Genomic DNA, 17521 nt, shown 5'->3' on the forward strand with positions numbered 1-17521 from the left:
ATTGTCATTATATCTTTTAAGAGTGGGTTCCATAGTCTAGGTCTAGCTGCTATGAAAATTGTCTTCCATGTTCATGAGCTTGCCTCTGTCAGTTGACAATATAATTGATCCAGTGGACAATAGCTATTGTTGGAGGTCATGGGTATTAAGGTAACAAGGACAATCTTTTGGTAGCTAGAGTCAGTCTCATTGAGAGCTTTAAAAATTAGAACAGAGTAGTTCAACTGGACTCTATTTTATGGAGCATTAGTGTAGAAAGCGGAGCCCTGAAGGTGGTGAATTCGTGGACACTTAACGCATGGACTGCTGTTTTGTACAGATGGAACTTTTACTTGGTCTGCAGTATCTAATATATGGAGTTGCAGTAGCCTTGAGTTCAAGGATGTGCGCCCAGGACAGTATGTTATAGAAAATGGCATATCTGCTTATTAATAATATAACAGTATCCATTTGAATACAGTTTTATTTTGCTAATTTTAAGTTATAAGGAAATACAAATGGAATCTGACAGCTTGCAAAAACTGATCTTTATCTTTTTTCGTAATAGAAGCCAAAACTACTTTCATCATCTACAAAAGATGAAGATTCATCCATTTCCTTCCCGAAGCCTCCAGTGAACCCAGTGGAAGTTAGAAAAGTCAGCAGTGCCCGAGCACGCTTATGTAGAACAGCTTCTCAGGGATATCTCCTTCCAGATAAAATATTTCTTCCTGATGAGAGTAAGAACACTTCAATATAATTAAATCTAATTTTAGAGTAAAAAAGTCTCTTTTTTTCAAATGTAACTTAGGTCCCTAAGCCCTGCTGACTTTCACTTTTTAAAACATGATTTAGGCTCCTAAGTCTGTAAGTTCCTAAGTGTCTGTTACTCAAAAAAGGCACTTTAAGTGGAAATGATCGTGAAATCAGATTTCATGAATCTTAGGGGAAGGAAAAAGTGACAGCAGCCGAATAAAGAGCATGCATTTAAAAAAAGCAGACTTTAACAAACTCAGGTAACTGGCAAGTAAGGCCCCACAGAAAGAAAATTGAAGGGAAAAAAGGAATGCAGGAGATCTGGCAGTTTCTCAGAGAATTTGCTGTTGCATTTGTAATACTATCTCTGTGTGTGAAAGAAAAGTAGGAAGGATAATAAGAGGCCAATAATGCTCCATGAGAAGCTATTTAATGATCTGAAAATAAAAAAAAAAGAATTCTATGAAAGTAGAAATGTGGGCATATTCTAAGGAGATGGTCAAAAGAATAGCACAAGCATGTAGGGGCAAAATCCGAAAAGCTAAGGTACAAAATGAGTTACACCTAGCAATAAGTGGCAATAAGAAGAGGTTTTTTAAATACATTGGGATCAGTGTTCCCTCCTATCAGAATAAATGTTGATGTGCACCAAGGCATGTCCGAATGTGCACGACCAGTAGAAAAATAACTAGCTGTGGGAGCTCTGCTAATCAGCTGGGTGGCATTTTAATCTCTCCTGAGAAGCCTCACAAGTGTGCAGCTTACAGAGAACATTGACCAGTAAATTTAATTGTGATCAGGTATTTAACACAATATTGACAACCAGGGAAAAGATACACAAGCCAAAATAGTGAAAGCAAATGTAAAAAAATACTTAGATGTATTCAAGTCAGCAAGACCTGATGAAAATTGTGCTAGGTTACATACGGAATGAGCTGAAGCAATCTCAGAAGGGATAGCAATATCTCTGAGAAGTCTTGGAGGATAGATGACACCCTAGATTCCCAGAGAAAGGGAAACATAGTGCCAGTGTTTAAAAAGAGGAGCAAAGAAAATTCAGGGTATTATAGACCAATTAGCCTAACATAACTACCTAGATACAGGTAAGGCAACTGGTGGGAGGGCACAAAGGGTCAAGTGCCCCTGCTGGCCTGGGTAGGGAAAGGAAGAGGCAGTGCCAAAGCCTTTCCTTTTCCAGCCATGCTGCCTGGGACGCTGCTACGTGCAGTGGGTGCCTGGGAATCCAGGCACGTTCCTAGGCAACTGCTGTGCAGCACTGGGAGCATCCATGAGTGGCTTCGGGGCCTGCCTGCCAGGAATAGCTGCTGAATATGCCGAGGGAGCTGGTGCAGCGAGACAACAGAGCCCCCGCCTCCCCTATTTAGTTCATGGGGTGGAGGAAGAATTACATATAATGCATAGCTGTCCTGAAAACAGTTAAAAAATCTTTAAAAACTTTATAATGAGGAGTTATTTGGAATATAATAATGGCAAGATATTCTATATAATAATCAAACTAATGTAAAGCACTGAGTGTATGTCAGTATTAATCTGTTTATCCCTTTTTGATCTTACTCCAAAATAAACATATAAAAAGGCTCTCTATATGTTTAATATCACTATGATTTTATGCCCTCCTATCCTGTGCACCGATCTACAATCTGATCCATAGATCTCAGCACCATGATGTTGCTTTGTTGTCTAGTTGATAAGATAATTTAATTCTGTTGCAACCTTTATTTTACAGGACTAATACATTTTTCAGTATCTGGGAAACATTTATATTGGTTTTAGTGTAGGTTACTTTTGGGGAAATGTTAACTTTGGAAGTGTTCCTTTAATCATAACTCCTTACTGTTTAAAGTACTTTTTATATCCAATTTTTGGCTAGTAATCTTAACACTGCTACTGAAAAATGCGATACATTCTAGTTTTAGGACGAATGAAAAGTTTCAAAATAATTAAACAGTGAAAAGCCTAAAATATATTGGATACGTTTAAAAATTCTTTTTTTTAGAAAAGAATGAATGTCTAAAAATCTCTGATGCAAAGTAGAGCATTGTGTTTTAGATACTTTGACACATTTTCTCTAATTTGTCTGCTTGCTGCAATAATAGGAAATATAGTCTGAGGTACAATTTGTTTTTCCATCTTGTAAGAATGTTTTTGCAACATGTTTATTCCTACTTTTTGTAGATAAGGAGCAGGTGAATTCTGAAGAACCAGCTCCAATGGATAATCTTTCAAGGAGAAGTAACAGAAGTTATTTAGCAGAACTAAATCCACGCTCCAGTGCCAAGGATGATGGTATTCCATTAGTTTACAATGAACATAATAAGGCCGAGGAGCAAGACTTCTTAAAAGGGGCAGTAACAACATCTCCATTGCAGTTCAAAAGTGGAAGGTTAGTATTTACTTTTTTCTCTTTCCAGTCAGTTAAATGCATAATATGTCATGCATCAAAACATGTAGAACAGCTAGAATTCAAAGATAGTGAGTTTAAATTAATTGATCTACTATATATTTGAGTGTGTGTGTGTATGTGTGTCTGTCTGCTTGTTCAAGTACTCCTCCTAAATGGTAAGAGCTAGGACCAAATTCAATATGCAGCTTCCTCTTATAACTTAAAGCAAGGTAAGGGTTTTGGTTGTGCCAGGAAAATGAGATGTGCCTGCAATGGGATTGCTTCTCTGAACACGGAAAGATAGGACTCTGCTCTATAACGACCAGATGGGGGCATCAAGGGATATAGGATGGAAAGCAGGGGTGTATACTGTATAAAGACCGCAGGGGGCCAGAGATGGGAATGCGACAGTAATTTTCTGCATTCCTCCTTCTGGCTGGGGAATGCAGGGGGCAGACAAACCTGGACCCGTCCCACCCAGGGGACATGCATCCCCTCCCCCATCTGTGTCTGCTAATGCTACAGAGGTCATGGAGAGGCACTTCTCACCTGAGACCAAGCTGCTGTGGTTAGAGGGGCCTCTCTCCCTGCATAGTGAGCCCCTCATCCCCATCCCAGAACAGTGATTTAAATGAAGTATGTACATTTTAATTTTATTTTATTCCAAAAAAACCAAAAATTGAGTTAAGAATCCAAACAATGCTGAGTAAATCTAGTATTACTATAACTAAATGATATATTCAGTAAAAACATTCCCCCCCCATTACACTCAGCAGACTTGCTCCTCTTGTAACAAAAATAAAGTTTAATTGAGTATAAGTATAAGTAATTGAGTAATTGAGTATATGCTTTCTCATTTTATTTGATCACTAACATTTCAAAGCTATGGATCTGCTACTAACATTCAGGATATATTATTAGGTTTAAAATGTCTATCTAGACACTCTATACCTCTCAGCCACCTCAGTGTTTGTTTTTTTAAATAGCTTTATTTTCATGCTCATTTCCTACTGTTCAATGTCTGCAGTGACTTCACAGGTACAGTGTTTCAGTAGGCAAATGAAACTATGCTTGCAATCCATTTCTACTGCAGCTATAGTGTAGTGTGGTATCAAAGTAAACCCCCTCTCCAAAACGACAGACTATAAACATTTTGTTCCAAATACAGGGCACAATCTGTGTACTACCTGGCCCCTAATTTCCTGGTAGTTGAGGTGGGTAGGGTAACAAGAAGGAGTGTCAAGGACAACCCCAAACTACCCCCAGAAATAATGACTCCAAGAGGCTGGACCTGTTTGGACGCAGAATTTATTCATCTTCCTTGTCTCTTTGGCCTCTATGACTTTAGTATTTGGCAAACTGTGGCCAAGTTTAAGAGTTTCTCCTGGAAGGTTCCCAAAAACAATTCTGGGTAATCTTTAAGGAGCATACAGCCACAGCCAGGGAGGCTCTTCAAGCAGCATCTGATGTGACAGACTCTTTTGCTTGTACCATGGCATCCACCATTTACATGCAGTGTGCTTCCAGGCTGCTCCTCTGTGGATTGTCCTCTAAGGCTCAGTACTCGATACAGGACCTGCCCAGGCCCTGTTTGTGGAGCAAAATATGATGAGCTGAATGGACTGAAGGATTCCTGAACCATCCTGAAAACCCTGGGGCTTTATGTTTCAGGCCTGTTTGAACTGCAACTGGCTCAGAGACCAGGGAGCTTGTCCTGGCAGAACCTGCTGTACAAAATGATCAAGGGCCATATATGCCACCCGAGTCGCTCACCTTCCAATCTCTCACCTTCCAACCTGCTCCAAGCAAAGAGCGAAAAAGTTGTTTCGATGGTGCACCTGAGGGCAACCCACAAGACTGTTCCCTGGATTCCATTTCCCCAGTTTTGTCCAACTGGCTTTCTTTTTTCCTCTCTGCATGGACAGTTATAACCTCAGACCACTTGGTCCTAGATGTGATGTCACATAGGATTACCAGGATCGTTTCCAAATTCTTTTTACCCCTTCCACTCTCTTCTCCATCTCTCTTCAGGGTCATTTCTCACAAGAGTGTTCTCATGCAGGAAATTCAGGAGCTGCTATAGCTGGGTGCAGTGGAGGAGGTTCTGCCCTCATACAGGAACAGGGGGTTCTATTCCTGATATTTTTTCATCACAAATGCCAGGGTGGTATATGTCCCATTCTGGGCTTGTGAAACCTCAAAAGGTACTTAAAGAAGCTAAAGTTTCACATGTTCTCTTTGGCCTCCATTATCTCCTTTCTGCATCCAGAAGACTGGTGTGCTACTGTCAACCTGAAGGATACATACTTTCATGTATTGATTTTTCCTGGGTCATATATGCTTCCTGCCTTACTTGTTGGGCAGAGTTGTGAGAGTCCTGATTTACAACACAGAGTTGATTGTTCTACATCAACAGTCAAGGGGGAGTGCACTACACGACTCTCTACTAAGAGGCACTCCTTCTCTGGGACTTCTGCATCAGGCATGACATCCATCTGGATGTTGCCACCTTCCTGGTGCTACTAATACCTTAGCTGATCGCTTCAGCAGGGATTTTAAGAGTCTTCTCTCACCACTAGTGGTTGTGCCACCCCTGGTGGCCAACAAATCTACTTATGGAGTTCCCCACCTGGCATTGTGCCTTAATGATCTTCCAGAGGTGGGGAACTCCATAAGTAGATCTGTTGGCCACCAGGCTAAACTGAAAGTGCCTTTGGTTTTGCTTCTGAGGAAACCAGGAGCAAAACCTGAAAGGTCTGTGCAAGGACTCCCGCTCCAATGCTTTCTTCCTGTCATGGTCCTGGGGACTGTTGTACACATTTCCTCTGATCCTCCTCATCAGTGGGGTCCTAGTAAACATCAAGAGGGACAAAGCGCAGGTTATCAGGATCACTCCTGCATTGCCTCGCCAGTGCGTCCTCATGCACTAAATGTCTGAAGGGCATTGGCCTATTACAGGTTGAACCTCTGTGGTTCGGCAGCATCCATGGTCCTTCTAGACCAGGGGTGGCCAACCTGTTAAAGGCAAAGAGCCACAATAGTTAGGGATACAACGCAAAGAGCCGGGGGGTGGGGGGAGGGAGTTGTCGAGCAAAAAAAAAGGAAAAGGATGCTGTGCCTTTAAACACAATTCTGGGTGGCTTTTTGGCCACATCAGACTCAGGCTCCCATTAGCCGGCGCCATTTTGCTTTGCCATGCCAGACGGTGAGCATGGGGAAATGGGGGCTGGGGCCGTTTTTAGGGGAGCAGGGTAGGCTTCGCGAGCCATGGGAGAGGCTTTGTGAGCTGCACTTGAAGGGGGGGGGGGGGAGAGCCGCTTGCGAGTAACAGGTTGGCCAGCCCTTTTCTAGACCATGGATGTTGCTGGCTACAGAGACCCAGCGCACAGATTGCTGGCAGCTGGGAGCAGCACCAATGAGTGGGGCCAGTGGGTAGCAGAGCCCATTGGGCACCAGAGCATGCAGTTGGTGGGGCCAGGAAGCTGGTGGGATCACTGGAGGCCACAGAGCCTGCAGCTGTTGGGGCCACCAGAGCTTGCAGGATCGCAAGCACTGGCAGGGCTGCTGTGGCTGTGAGCAACAGCAGGGCTGCTGCTGGAGCTTGTGGGGCTGCAGGCTGCAGTCTTTTTTCTGATGCTTAGGCAAGAAATTCATTTACATCAGTACAGATGTTTTGAGTACTATGGTGTGGAAAATGTTACTAAAAGATTACTTTTTTCATAGTAACTACTGTAGATAATAAAACTACTACTAATATATTAGTAAAATGTTACCTTAAATTTGTTGGCAGAGTTTGTAATAAGTGTAGTCCACAAAATTCATCATAATGCATCATTTCTGTTATGTAAAATAATGAATCACTAATTCTAACCTGATAACATTATGTAATGAAGCTGTTTCAATAACTTCATAATAAAGTTATTCTATCCTGAACGTGGAAAGAGGGGGGGGGGGGAGGAAAGAATCTAAAAGAATGTGGGATTTCAGTCAGCGAGATGAACAGATTACAGGCAGTCCCCGGGTTACGTACAAGATAGGGACTGTAGGTTTGTTCTTAAGTTGAATTTGTATGTAAGTCGGAACTGGTACATATTGTAGGGGAAACTCTAGCCAAGCATTTTTTTTAGTTTTGGATAGCATAGGGAAAGGTTAACTCCCCTCTAATGTTTGTTTTGCTGTCTGTTCCCCTGTTCAGAAGATTTCACATCTATTTCTGTCCCTGTGACAAACTCAGGACTAAAGGAGTAACTCATCAAATACCAAACAGCTCTGCACCATGCTTTGAGCTAATAGCTTTATTTCCACACACCACCCAGGGTTCTAGGAGGAGGGTCCTTTTTTTGCTAACACAATGAGGCCAGCACTTTGTTTGTTTTGGTGGAGTCTTTGTTTGCCTAGGGAGCCCAGCATGTATAGGGGGAGGAGGGGCGGAGAGGCTGCTTTTGTCTGCTGTTCAGCAGCCTGTTGCTCAGGGGAGGGGGCAGCCTGTTGCTGGCAGGGGGGGAGGGGGGAGGCGTGCAGGATGCGAGGCCGCGGGGGGGGGCAGCAGGCGTGGGGAGGCACTTTTCCTCTGCCCGGCAGCTCTGCGGGATCCCTGTCCCTGTGGCCAGCTGCTGCAGGCAGAGGCCAGTTGGAGCCGGCCGAAGAGGAGGAGGAGGTGGATTCTAGGACCCAGGTGAGCGAGCCCCGGGGACGCTGCTGCCCCGGCATGTATAGAGGGGAGGAGGGGCAGAGAGGCTGCTTTTGTCTGTTCAGCAGCCTGTTGCTCAGGGGAGGGGGCAGCCTGTTGCTGGCAGGGGGGTGGGGGGGGCAGCGGGCGTGGGGAGGCACTTTTCCTCTGCTCGGCAGCTCTGCGGGACCCCAGTCGGAGCCGGCCCGAGGAGGAGGAGGATCCTAGGACCCAGGTGAGTGAGCCCCGGGAATGCTGCTGCGCATGTGCGGGAGGTGCCTCACCCCGTTCGTATCTAGGGATCCGATGTAAGTCGGATCCACGTAAGTCGGGGACTGCCTGTACTCAAGGGGGGAAAAAGGGAAGTGGACAGATGAACAAAAAAGAACAAAGAATCAATGTGGTCCAAATCAACTTTTCATATCTAATTTCAATGTTCCAAATGATTTGTGCATAAAGGGTTTTTTTTTTTTTGCTACCGAAATATTCAAAGCATATCAAAATGTATCTGGTGTTGTATCAAACTCATGATGTGATGCAATTTTGCAAGGCAAAGAGTTTGGTAATTAGTCATGATTCCCAAAAAATTCCTAACAAGTAGTAGTTTGTCAACTACTGTTTTTAGTTTGAGATTCGTTCTTCTCAATTATTAAGTGATAATTGTAAAACTAGCTGGTATATTAAAATAGTTTAATTTTAGCTCATTGTACATAACTTATTTTGTCCTTTATTAAACTGATAATTTTGACAGTTTTTATTCAACTTTCCATGCACATGACACATTATAGCTTATACACTGGAGTGTCCAATAGTTTGAACCACAGAATTTTCTGGTTTGCTTTGTACAGGTTGTACTTCCTTTAACCAGGACTGTGGTCCACAGTATCTGTGGTTCTGCAGGACCACAGAGCTCAGGTTATAGGGAGGTCAGGCTGTGGGACAGGAGTGAGGAGGGGCGTGTCAACTTAGCTGGGAGCCCTGTGTGAGGGGGGAGGGGTGGAAGAACAGCAGAGAGCTCCAGCCCCTGTGGCTGGACAATAGCAAGGGGCCGGCAGCCACAAAGCTCTGGTCACAGCGCTCGAGGGCTGGCAGTGGCAGCCATGGAGCTCCAGCCCTGGCCATGGAGGTTGGGGGCTGGCAGCGGCAGCTATGGCCCTGGTGGCAACCATGGAGCTCCAGCTTGGGGGACCACAGCCGTGTAGGTAGCAGCAGGGCAGCATGGATCATGTTGGGAAGGACCTCCTCTTGTCTGGCATATTTCCTTTTTTGGGTCCGAGGGTGCTGGACAAGGGAGGTGTCCAACCTGTAGTAAACACTGCAATTTAGGTGGTGACTAAATACTGTGTTGAACTATTTTGAAAGACCCATTTAAAAAAAATGGGTTGATGTCCTCCAAAGACCCTTTATATGCTGATATTAAGAGCAGTCCTTTTAATTAGCAGGGTTTTTTGCATGTAAAATATGCTTCCAGGTTGTTCAATACATGTTTTCTGTGTTTGATTTATTCTTTTAGAGGACTATGATTTGTCATCTCTTCTTCATTTTAGATTTTCTTTCCATTTCAGTCCTCCTTAAAACTTCCAAATATGCTAAAATGTCATTTATTTTTTTGTCATTTCTGAGGATGTAACAGGTGACCATTTCTGAGGTTGCACAAAGTACCTATCCACAGTTTCTCTGGCAATTTCAGTTGTAAAGATGGTATAGCTGGCATAGCCTCTTAGGGTATGTCTACACTACCCCGCTAGTTCGAACTAGCGGGGTAATGTAGGCATACCGCACTTGCAAATGAAGCCCGGGATTTGAATTTCCCGGGCTTCATTTGCATAAGCGGGGAGCCGCCATTTTTAAAACCCCTCTGGTTCGAACCCCGTGCAGCGCGGCTACACGGGGCTCGAACTAGGTAGTTCGGACTAGGATTCCTAGGGTTCCACGAGGTGTACCGGTAGTTCGGAATAGGAATCCTAGTCCGAACTACCTAGTTCGAGCCCCGTGTAGCCGCGCTGCACGGGGTTCGAACCAGCGGGGTTTTAAAAATGGCGGCTCCCCGCTTATGCAAATGAAGCCCGGGAAATTCAAATCCCGGGCTTCATTTGCAAGTGCGGTATGCCTACATTACCCTCCTAGTTTGAACTAGGAGGGTAGTGTAGACATACCCCTAGAGTTTAAGTATTATCACATTAACATACTCTTTTACATCTTGAAGTTGCTTGTATATTTGAACTTCTGTCATTTCGTCTTAAACTTTTGGATAGTTTAATTTAAACACAAAGCTAACATACTGGTAGGCTCTATCTAGTGCTGCTGTTTGGGAATTTCACAGTGATGAACAAAATATGTATAGGTAATATAAATACAGTTATTCAAAATACCTTTCATTATAACAAAACTGAAGAAATCCATTTCTTTACAATCAGTAAAAATATTAATATTATTATTATTATTTTTATTAATTCCGTTGCTCTTGCATTTAAGTGCCCAATTTGTGGATCATGAACCCATTGTACTAGCCTCTGGGCAAACAGAAGAAGATAGTTCCTACCCCAAAGACTTGCAAAATTCCTCCCTTCCAACCTTCCTCCCTTTTCAAATGCTTAAGGGAAAAAAGATAAACTTTGCAGAAGATCAAAGAATATCTGACTGAGCTATGAATAACTAGTTTGTTCTCCCATGGCAATCTTCAAAAACAGATCAGTGTGTTATGGACAGTGCAGTTGTGGGAACTCTGCTTTTAGCTATTGACAGAATATTACAAATTAATGAATAAAAGGGAAGAGACTAAAGAGCTCACCATTTTATTCAATTTGCAAATGATTAGTGACCAATGTAGGAGGACAGGTAATTTTTCAAAATTATCATTAGAAGTAGGTGCTATTTATAAGCACTTCAGAATAGGGAAACTTCAGAAAATTAGAGCTTGAATAAATAAAAAGTATTTAAAGTTATTACTTACCCTTATCAGAGAAGCATGGATTTGTAGTAGAGAAGATTTGAAGGAAAAAAACCAAACAAAAAGCCCCCGAAGAAAAAAACCCCAAAAAACCCCCGCAGAAAAACCCCCCAAAAAAACCCCAAACAAAAAACACACCCCACTGATTTGGCCCCCAGCTGAGAAGATGACATTCCCTTCCCATACCAGAACCTAGAGGGGCCCTGCCTAGTAGATTTTGTGTGCTCCAGTCCCATGGATGGGCAGCGGGGGAGAGGGGGCTGGAGTGTCTGCGCATGCTCCCTAATACGGGGTGGGGAGGCTGTGCCTCAGGGACCAGATCCAGGCAAGCCAGGGGCCAGATCGACCCCTGGGCCTGAGGTTCTCCACCCCTGTTCTAAATGATATTCCAGAAAACATATACGCTCTGAATCAATAATTAATCCTGCAGAAAGTATGTGAGAGGGAGCTAGAAAAATATATTTTAAAAAATGAGGAAATTTTCAAGTCAGCCACCTTATCATTTTGATATGGAAATAATTGGATATCAAAATAGTTTACAGCAGATTGCAAGTTTTAATTTGGTAAGGTAACACCAGAGGTAGTTGAACCTGAATAATGAAAACAATATCTTCAGTTAGTGCTATAAATACTGCTCGTAATACTATTATGGAAACTCTGGTTTCTAGTTATTTTGTTTTGGAGCAACTTTACTTCAACAATGGAGAATGGTACAATAGGAATAGTGCATTAATATATGGATAAAAAGAACAGTCATTGTAGGCAATGAGCAATAGTTCTCTTGGCCCTGGTCTATAATAGGGAGTTATTTTGAGAACTTACTTTTTTTCAAAATAACAAGTGGAGCATCCACACTACCAAGCCTGTTATTTTTCTTTTAAGTACATCAGAAGCCAGCTAAATAACTAGTGGGAGCCTTACACAATCGAGATGATAAGGGAGCATTCAAAGATGATTAAGTCATTGTGGAGAAGCTAAACGAATTCTTTGCTTCAGTCTTCATGGCTGAGGATATTGGGGAGATTTCCAAACCTGAGCCATTGTTTTTAGATGACAAATCTGAGGAATTGTCCCAGAGTGAGGTGTCATTAGAGGAGGTTTTGGAACAAATTGATAAAGTTAATAGTAACAAGTCATTGGGACCATATGGTATTCAAATGGGAAATTGTGGAACTATTAACTGTGCTTTGTAACCTGTCCTTTAAATCAGCTTCTGTACCTAATGACTGGAAGATAGCTAACATGATGCCAATATTTAAAAAGGGCTCTAGAAGTGATCCTGGGACAGCTAGAACTTTAACAGGGTTAAAAAAAGAGCTAGATAGATTCATGGAGGTTAGGTCCATCAATGGCTATTAGCCAGGATGGGTAGGAATGGTATCCCTAGCTTCTGTTTCTCTGGAGGTAGAGGGACAGAAGAGGGATCACGTGAGGATTACCTGTTGTGTTCCGTCCCTCTAGGGCATCTGGTATTGGCCACTGTCAGCAGACAGGATACTGGGCTGGATGGACTGACCCGTATGGCAGTTCTTATGTTCTTATTTCGAAATAACAGGCTGGTTATTTCAAAATAATAACTTACGCTTTCCACGAGTAGTAATGCTATTTTGAAATAGTTATTTCAAAATAGTGGTAGTGTGGATGCACTGGTGCCGCTATTTCAAAATAACTTCTTCCCAAAGTAGTTCAGACTAATTACTCCCCAGTGTTTCTTGGGGCTCTAAGTCAAGGTAGTGTGTTCACATCAACAATAGTGGGGACATGCTATTTCAAAATTATTATTTCAAAATAATTTCCTACTGTAGACAAGCCCATAGACTTGGAAACTAAAATTTTTCACGAGGGATTGTTGATCAAATGAGTTGTTCCCCCTTGTTTTTGAAGAATACTGTTATATTCAATTTCTTTTAGCAAATACATTATTTTGATAAGCACAAATCATTCTCATATTTACTGTATTAAAGCTCTGTAAAGAGCTGAATTTATACATTTAAAATTAAATATGAACTCAAATTTAGTTTAACAGAATAAAAACTAGATCTGTGTACAGTCTGTTCTTTTAGCTTTCATTTTTATATTTACAAATGGAAACATCAGTTTTTCAATTCCAGAATAGTGACCTCTTGTGGTGTAAATATGTTGTTGGGTTTTGTAGAGTTTCCCTTTATAAATGTTATGGAAAGGCTTTATATTTAAATATAATTGATTTGTATGACTGGGAAAAATAATAATTGAACTGGATTTATTAATTATAGTATACAGTGTTCTGTATATTGCATTTGGAGAAGGAAACATATTGGTTCCTGTCCTTTATTTTTTGTCATGTGCCTTTTTCTTTTAGTGACCAAAATAAAATTGGTGACAAGCCTTCGTCAAATCTAAGCCTCACTGACTGGAATAAATCAGGAAACAAAGCAGGTATCATATTTTTAAATCTCTTCTCAATTCATTTTTCTGTTTGTTTTTTTTGCTTACACCATTTGCATTAATGGATGTGAAGTTCACACAAACGGAAATGATTCAATTTCTGTGTTTCTTTCTCTTCATTTCTTTATGCTTCACTGGACAGTGATTTTTGTAAAATGTGATATATGTAGAAGAATATTTGACCTTTTGAGCCGTTAAACATGATTTCCTGATATTTCCATACTTAGAAGTTCTAACTTTCTTATTTTCTTATGTTTGGTCTTGAGAATTTGGACTGCCAAATGTAAAGGATATGAATATCTAGGGCAGAATGAGGCTATACAAGTTTACACCAGCTGAGGTTACAGAGTGTATGAATTTGGTTATTTGCGTATCAGATATTCAGTAAATAATGTTTCTTTTACAGTATTTATGATATAAATGCTTGGTAAACTTGTAGCAGCTGGTTTGCTGTTTTTAAAGCTGTTGTTCTTTAAGTATGGCTTGATCCTGGTCTGGAAGATGCTGAGGTGCTCTTCACTCTCCAGTTTCCAGTGACTTTTGTCGAAGTTGTGGGTGCTCAAGGTTTTACAGTTGTTTGTTCATGTTTTATATAATATATATATATACAGCGTGTGTGTGTGTGTCAGAAATCTGTATAGGGAAAAGGCATATGAACTAATAGAACTCTTTATTTTCAATTGTAGTGAGTAAGAACCCTGTTAATAAAATAAAATGCTGAATCTTTGTTAGGTCACACATATTTGGCCTTCCTTCAGCTATCACCAGAATAAATTATGGGAGACTGGTATAAACTCAGATGTACATAGCTCAGGAGGGAAATGTAAAACAAAAATCTTTCACTGAAATGTAGATATTTTCAAAATATGATTTCAGCAGTACTCTTATAACTGTAACATTTTAGAGAGGAAATAGTGTATTTTAGCTTTAGTGCCCTTGTGGTCAGAGGGTATTCTTTAAATAGGCTAAAAAGATTTAATCAGGTAGTATGTAGCTTTCTAAAGCTAGTGTTGCTAAGGCTCTTGTACCTACATGCTAAAAACATCAACCAATAAAGAGACTAATTCATGTAATTTTTTGTGACCAGAATGCAAAGCTGTGGTTAAGACCTATTAGCCACTGAGACGGCAAACTTTTTACTGAACTTTTTGCTTGAATTTTAGTATCCTAATATTGTTGAATCATAAATTGCACTTCATTAAAGAACTGTAACTGAAACTATTAATTTTCACCAACACTTTTAAGAAAATGTCTAAATACTGAGAAATACAAAGCTTTGTTGTTGCCTTTTTTTATAACCATGTTTTGCGCTTTGAATTTTTGTTGTTTCAGTTAATAATGTATATTAAAGACTGCTTGTGATTTTTCCCCAGGAGGTTCAAGTAGTCTGGAAACTGTATGAAACCACCTGGTTTTAATTATATGACTTTTGGGTTCTGGATTGCATGGTTTTTCTGGTGTACGTGAGATTTAAGAAAATGAAGCTGAAGAGCATTTTAGGTTTACAGCACATTTTGGTTGTTAGGATTTGCAGTGTGAGGGTAAAAGTTCACACTATTAATTATGACTAGTCAGGTGCAGAAAGTTACTGCATTCTTGCTTGCAAGATCAAACTTTTTACATGAATTTAGGGATGGGGTGTAAGAATCACTTCTTTTTATGCTGAAACAAAAAACAGGACTATGTAGCACTTTTAAAGACTAACAAGATGGTTTATTAGGTGATGAGCTTTCGTGGGCCAGACCCACTTCCTCAGATCAAATAGTGGAAGAAAATTGTCACAACTATATATACCACTATTTTCTTCCACTATTTGATCTGAGGAAGTGGGTCTGGCTCCACGAAAGCTCATCACCTAATAAACCATCTTGTTAGTCTTTAAAGTGCTATATAGTCCTGTTTTTTGTTTCAGTTCCACCAGACTAACACGGCTACATTTCTATCACTATTCTTTTTATGTGTTAGCTAACATTTGTAAATGATTGCCACTTAACTATCATCAGTATTGCCTTCTAATAGAAGCAATCACAAAACACAGCAAATACTGGCTACTTTCTTGGGTCAAAAAGAGTAACTCTACTAAACTAACTCTTGAGCATTCTGATCCGCTGGCTATAATTAACACTGTATAGATCATGTGAGAGTATATTATTCATAGTCCAGGTTACTCTGCTAGTTTGGGTGGAGAATGGGATTTCTGAATTCAAGGAAAAATCCTATCATTCCTACTTTAAACTTACCATATATCCCTATAATCAAAGAAGACATCTGACCACTATTGCAATAATTCTATATTTAGCTATTTGCCACAATTCTGAAAACTTAGTTAATGAATTCATAGATCTTAAGGCCAGGAGAAAACATCATACGCTAGTCTGACTTGCATAACAGGCCATAGACTTTCACCAGTGGGTTTTTTTTTTCGAGGTTTGATCTTTAGCTTCTGATTGAACAAGAGCATACCATTTAGACAGGCATCCATTCTGATTTCTGTTTGAAGGATTTAATTTTGATAAAAGTTTAATAAAAATTGGAGGATGTCAGGGGGCTCGCCCCGACGGGGGGCGCGTCCCTCTTCTCGGGTCCCGGGTTTCGGTCCCAGCCCCTCTCTCAGGGCACATATGGTACTAGAGTCCCAGTACAAAAGTCCAGGCCCCTCTCTCAGGGCATATAGTACTAGAGGCCTAGCTCCAGGGAAAAGCCTCTCCTTGTCAGGGTGATTTCCCCGGGTGTGGAAAGAGGTGGTAGGGGGACCCCTCTCCACCGGGTCCCAGCCCAGGGCCCTATAAGCAGGGACTCTTGCCGCTGCCTGCTCGGTAGGGACTTCAGCCGATACACACCAAGCTGTGTTAGTGATCTCTTGCCCTGGGCTGCTTCCTACCACCCTGGCGTCCCTCCCAGCCGTCTGCCTTGGCAGCGGTCCTTACCATGGCCGGGGCTGGAGGTAAAGGGGGTCCGGTCCCTCAGAGGGGTTGGCTGCTGTCGGTACTCCCGGGGGTAGATGCGGACCCCCACTCTGGCGTCAGCTGCTGCAGGAAGACCGGGGCTGCAGCCTGGGTCCTTCTAGCGTCCGCCTGCCTCCTCTCCTGCTGGGTTCCCTCCTCCTTTATATGCTGGTTCTGCTGGGAGCATGCCCCTCAGGGCTGGAAGGGCGGGGCTCTTTCAGCCAGCTGGGCCTGCGCTACTCCCAGCCCTTCAGTGCGGGGCCTGTTCGCCCCGTCACAGAGGGCAAATCAGAAGTTATGAAGTTGCCATGTTTTCAGTTAACCTGGTGCAGAATATACAGGCGACCCCTGCACTTACGACTTAATAGGTTCCTGGAGAACCGTTGTAAGTCGAGCTGTCGTAAATTGACATTCTTATTTCCCATAGGCAAAATGTTATAAATGGGGATTCTGTTCCTGGACTGTTTTACCTCCTGGGAGGAGTTGTCCTCAGAGTGCTGGGCCCAGAGCTATTATGGATGGAGGCGGCTCCACGTGTCCCAGAGCCAGCGGTGTGAGCTGCGTCCAGAGCCGGCCGGGGCTGCGGGCAACTGGCTGGCCCCATGTCTGAATGTGCAGATGGGTTTGAGAAGCCACTCTGGGCCGGAGCAGTATGGTTGTAAATGTGGTCGGAAGTCGGCCTGTACTTGTAAGTTTATTTGTGCTGCAGTTAAAACTTCCACATAATATAATTATTTTTAAATCTACTTTGAAGGTTCAGAGGATGACTCAAGAGTAAATGAAACAGAAGAAGAAGAAAACTACTGGAATGTGAAGATTTTACCAATTGTGTATGAATTAGAGAATGGTAAGTAACATTTTTTGATATTTCAGTAATAGTGAACACATAGTTTAAAGAGCAAATTGAGTATGATGAGGAAGGCTTAATTTTGAGTGTCTTCACTTTTCCCACATGGAAGTAATCCATTTAACGTTGCTTTTATAAAAATAGTTAATTTCCTTCTGTAGTGACATTTTAAAATACAATTATTTTAGTAGGAATATATATGAAGAGAGGAGTGAGTGGAGGGAGGTTATATTTCACAGGCAGGTTAGAAGTTTCAGTGTAAAGTTAAAGACCCTATTTTATGCTGTAGTTAAACCTGGGCAATCTTCTGTGTAAAATGTTGCAAAATCAAAATACTGTTTTACATAAACTTTGCGTGTGTGTAAATAATTGCGTACGAGCAAGGCAGTGGTGAAAGTAGCTCAAAAGGCTTACTCATTTTACAATAAGTAAAGGGTACTCTCTTCCTGTACCAGGAACTGCTGAAAGCCCCTAAAAGTGAGTGCTGGGGAGAGGGCTCTGTGCCTGAACTATGGCTCTGCCTACCCTTTGCTCTTCTTCCTCT

The 17521-nt window shown here is 41.8% G+C and overlaps 1 protein-coding gene across 8 annotated transcripts in view; it reads left to right on the plus strand.

Moving 5' to 3' along the window:
* The window catches only part of ARMC2 (armadillo repeat containing 2), a 110161-nt gene that overhangs the window by 26499 nt on the left and 66141 nt on the right, over nucleotides 1–17521 (plus strand). For all 8 annotated transcript variants that reach the window (XM_025184720.3, XM_075923085.2, XM_075923086.2 and 5 more), the window contains 4 exons: nucleotides 548–719; nucleotides 2932–3139; nucleotides 13100–13176; nucleotides 16885–16977. In XM_025184720.3, coding sequence (XP_025040505.2) covers nucleotides 548–719; nucleotides 2932–3139; nucleotides 13100–13176; nucleotides 16885–16977 — 550 coding nt within the window. The remainder of the gene's footprint in view (nucleotides 1–547; nucleotides 720–2931; nucleotides 3140–13099; nucleotides 13177–16884; nucleotides 16978–17521) is intronic.

The sequence above is a fragment of the Pelodiscus sinensis genome, chromosome 3 (genome assembly GCF_052426305.1).
Source record: "Pelodiscus sinensis isolate ZL-2025 chromosome 3, ASM5242630v1, whole genome shotgun sequence".
Taxonomy (NCBI): Eukaryota; Metazoa; Chordata; order Testudines; family Trionychidae; genus Pelodiscus; species Pelodiscus sinensis.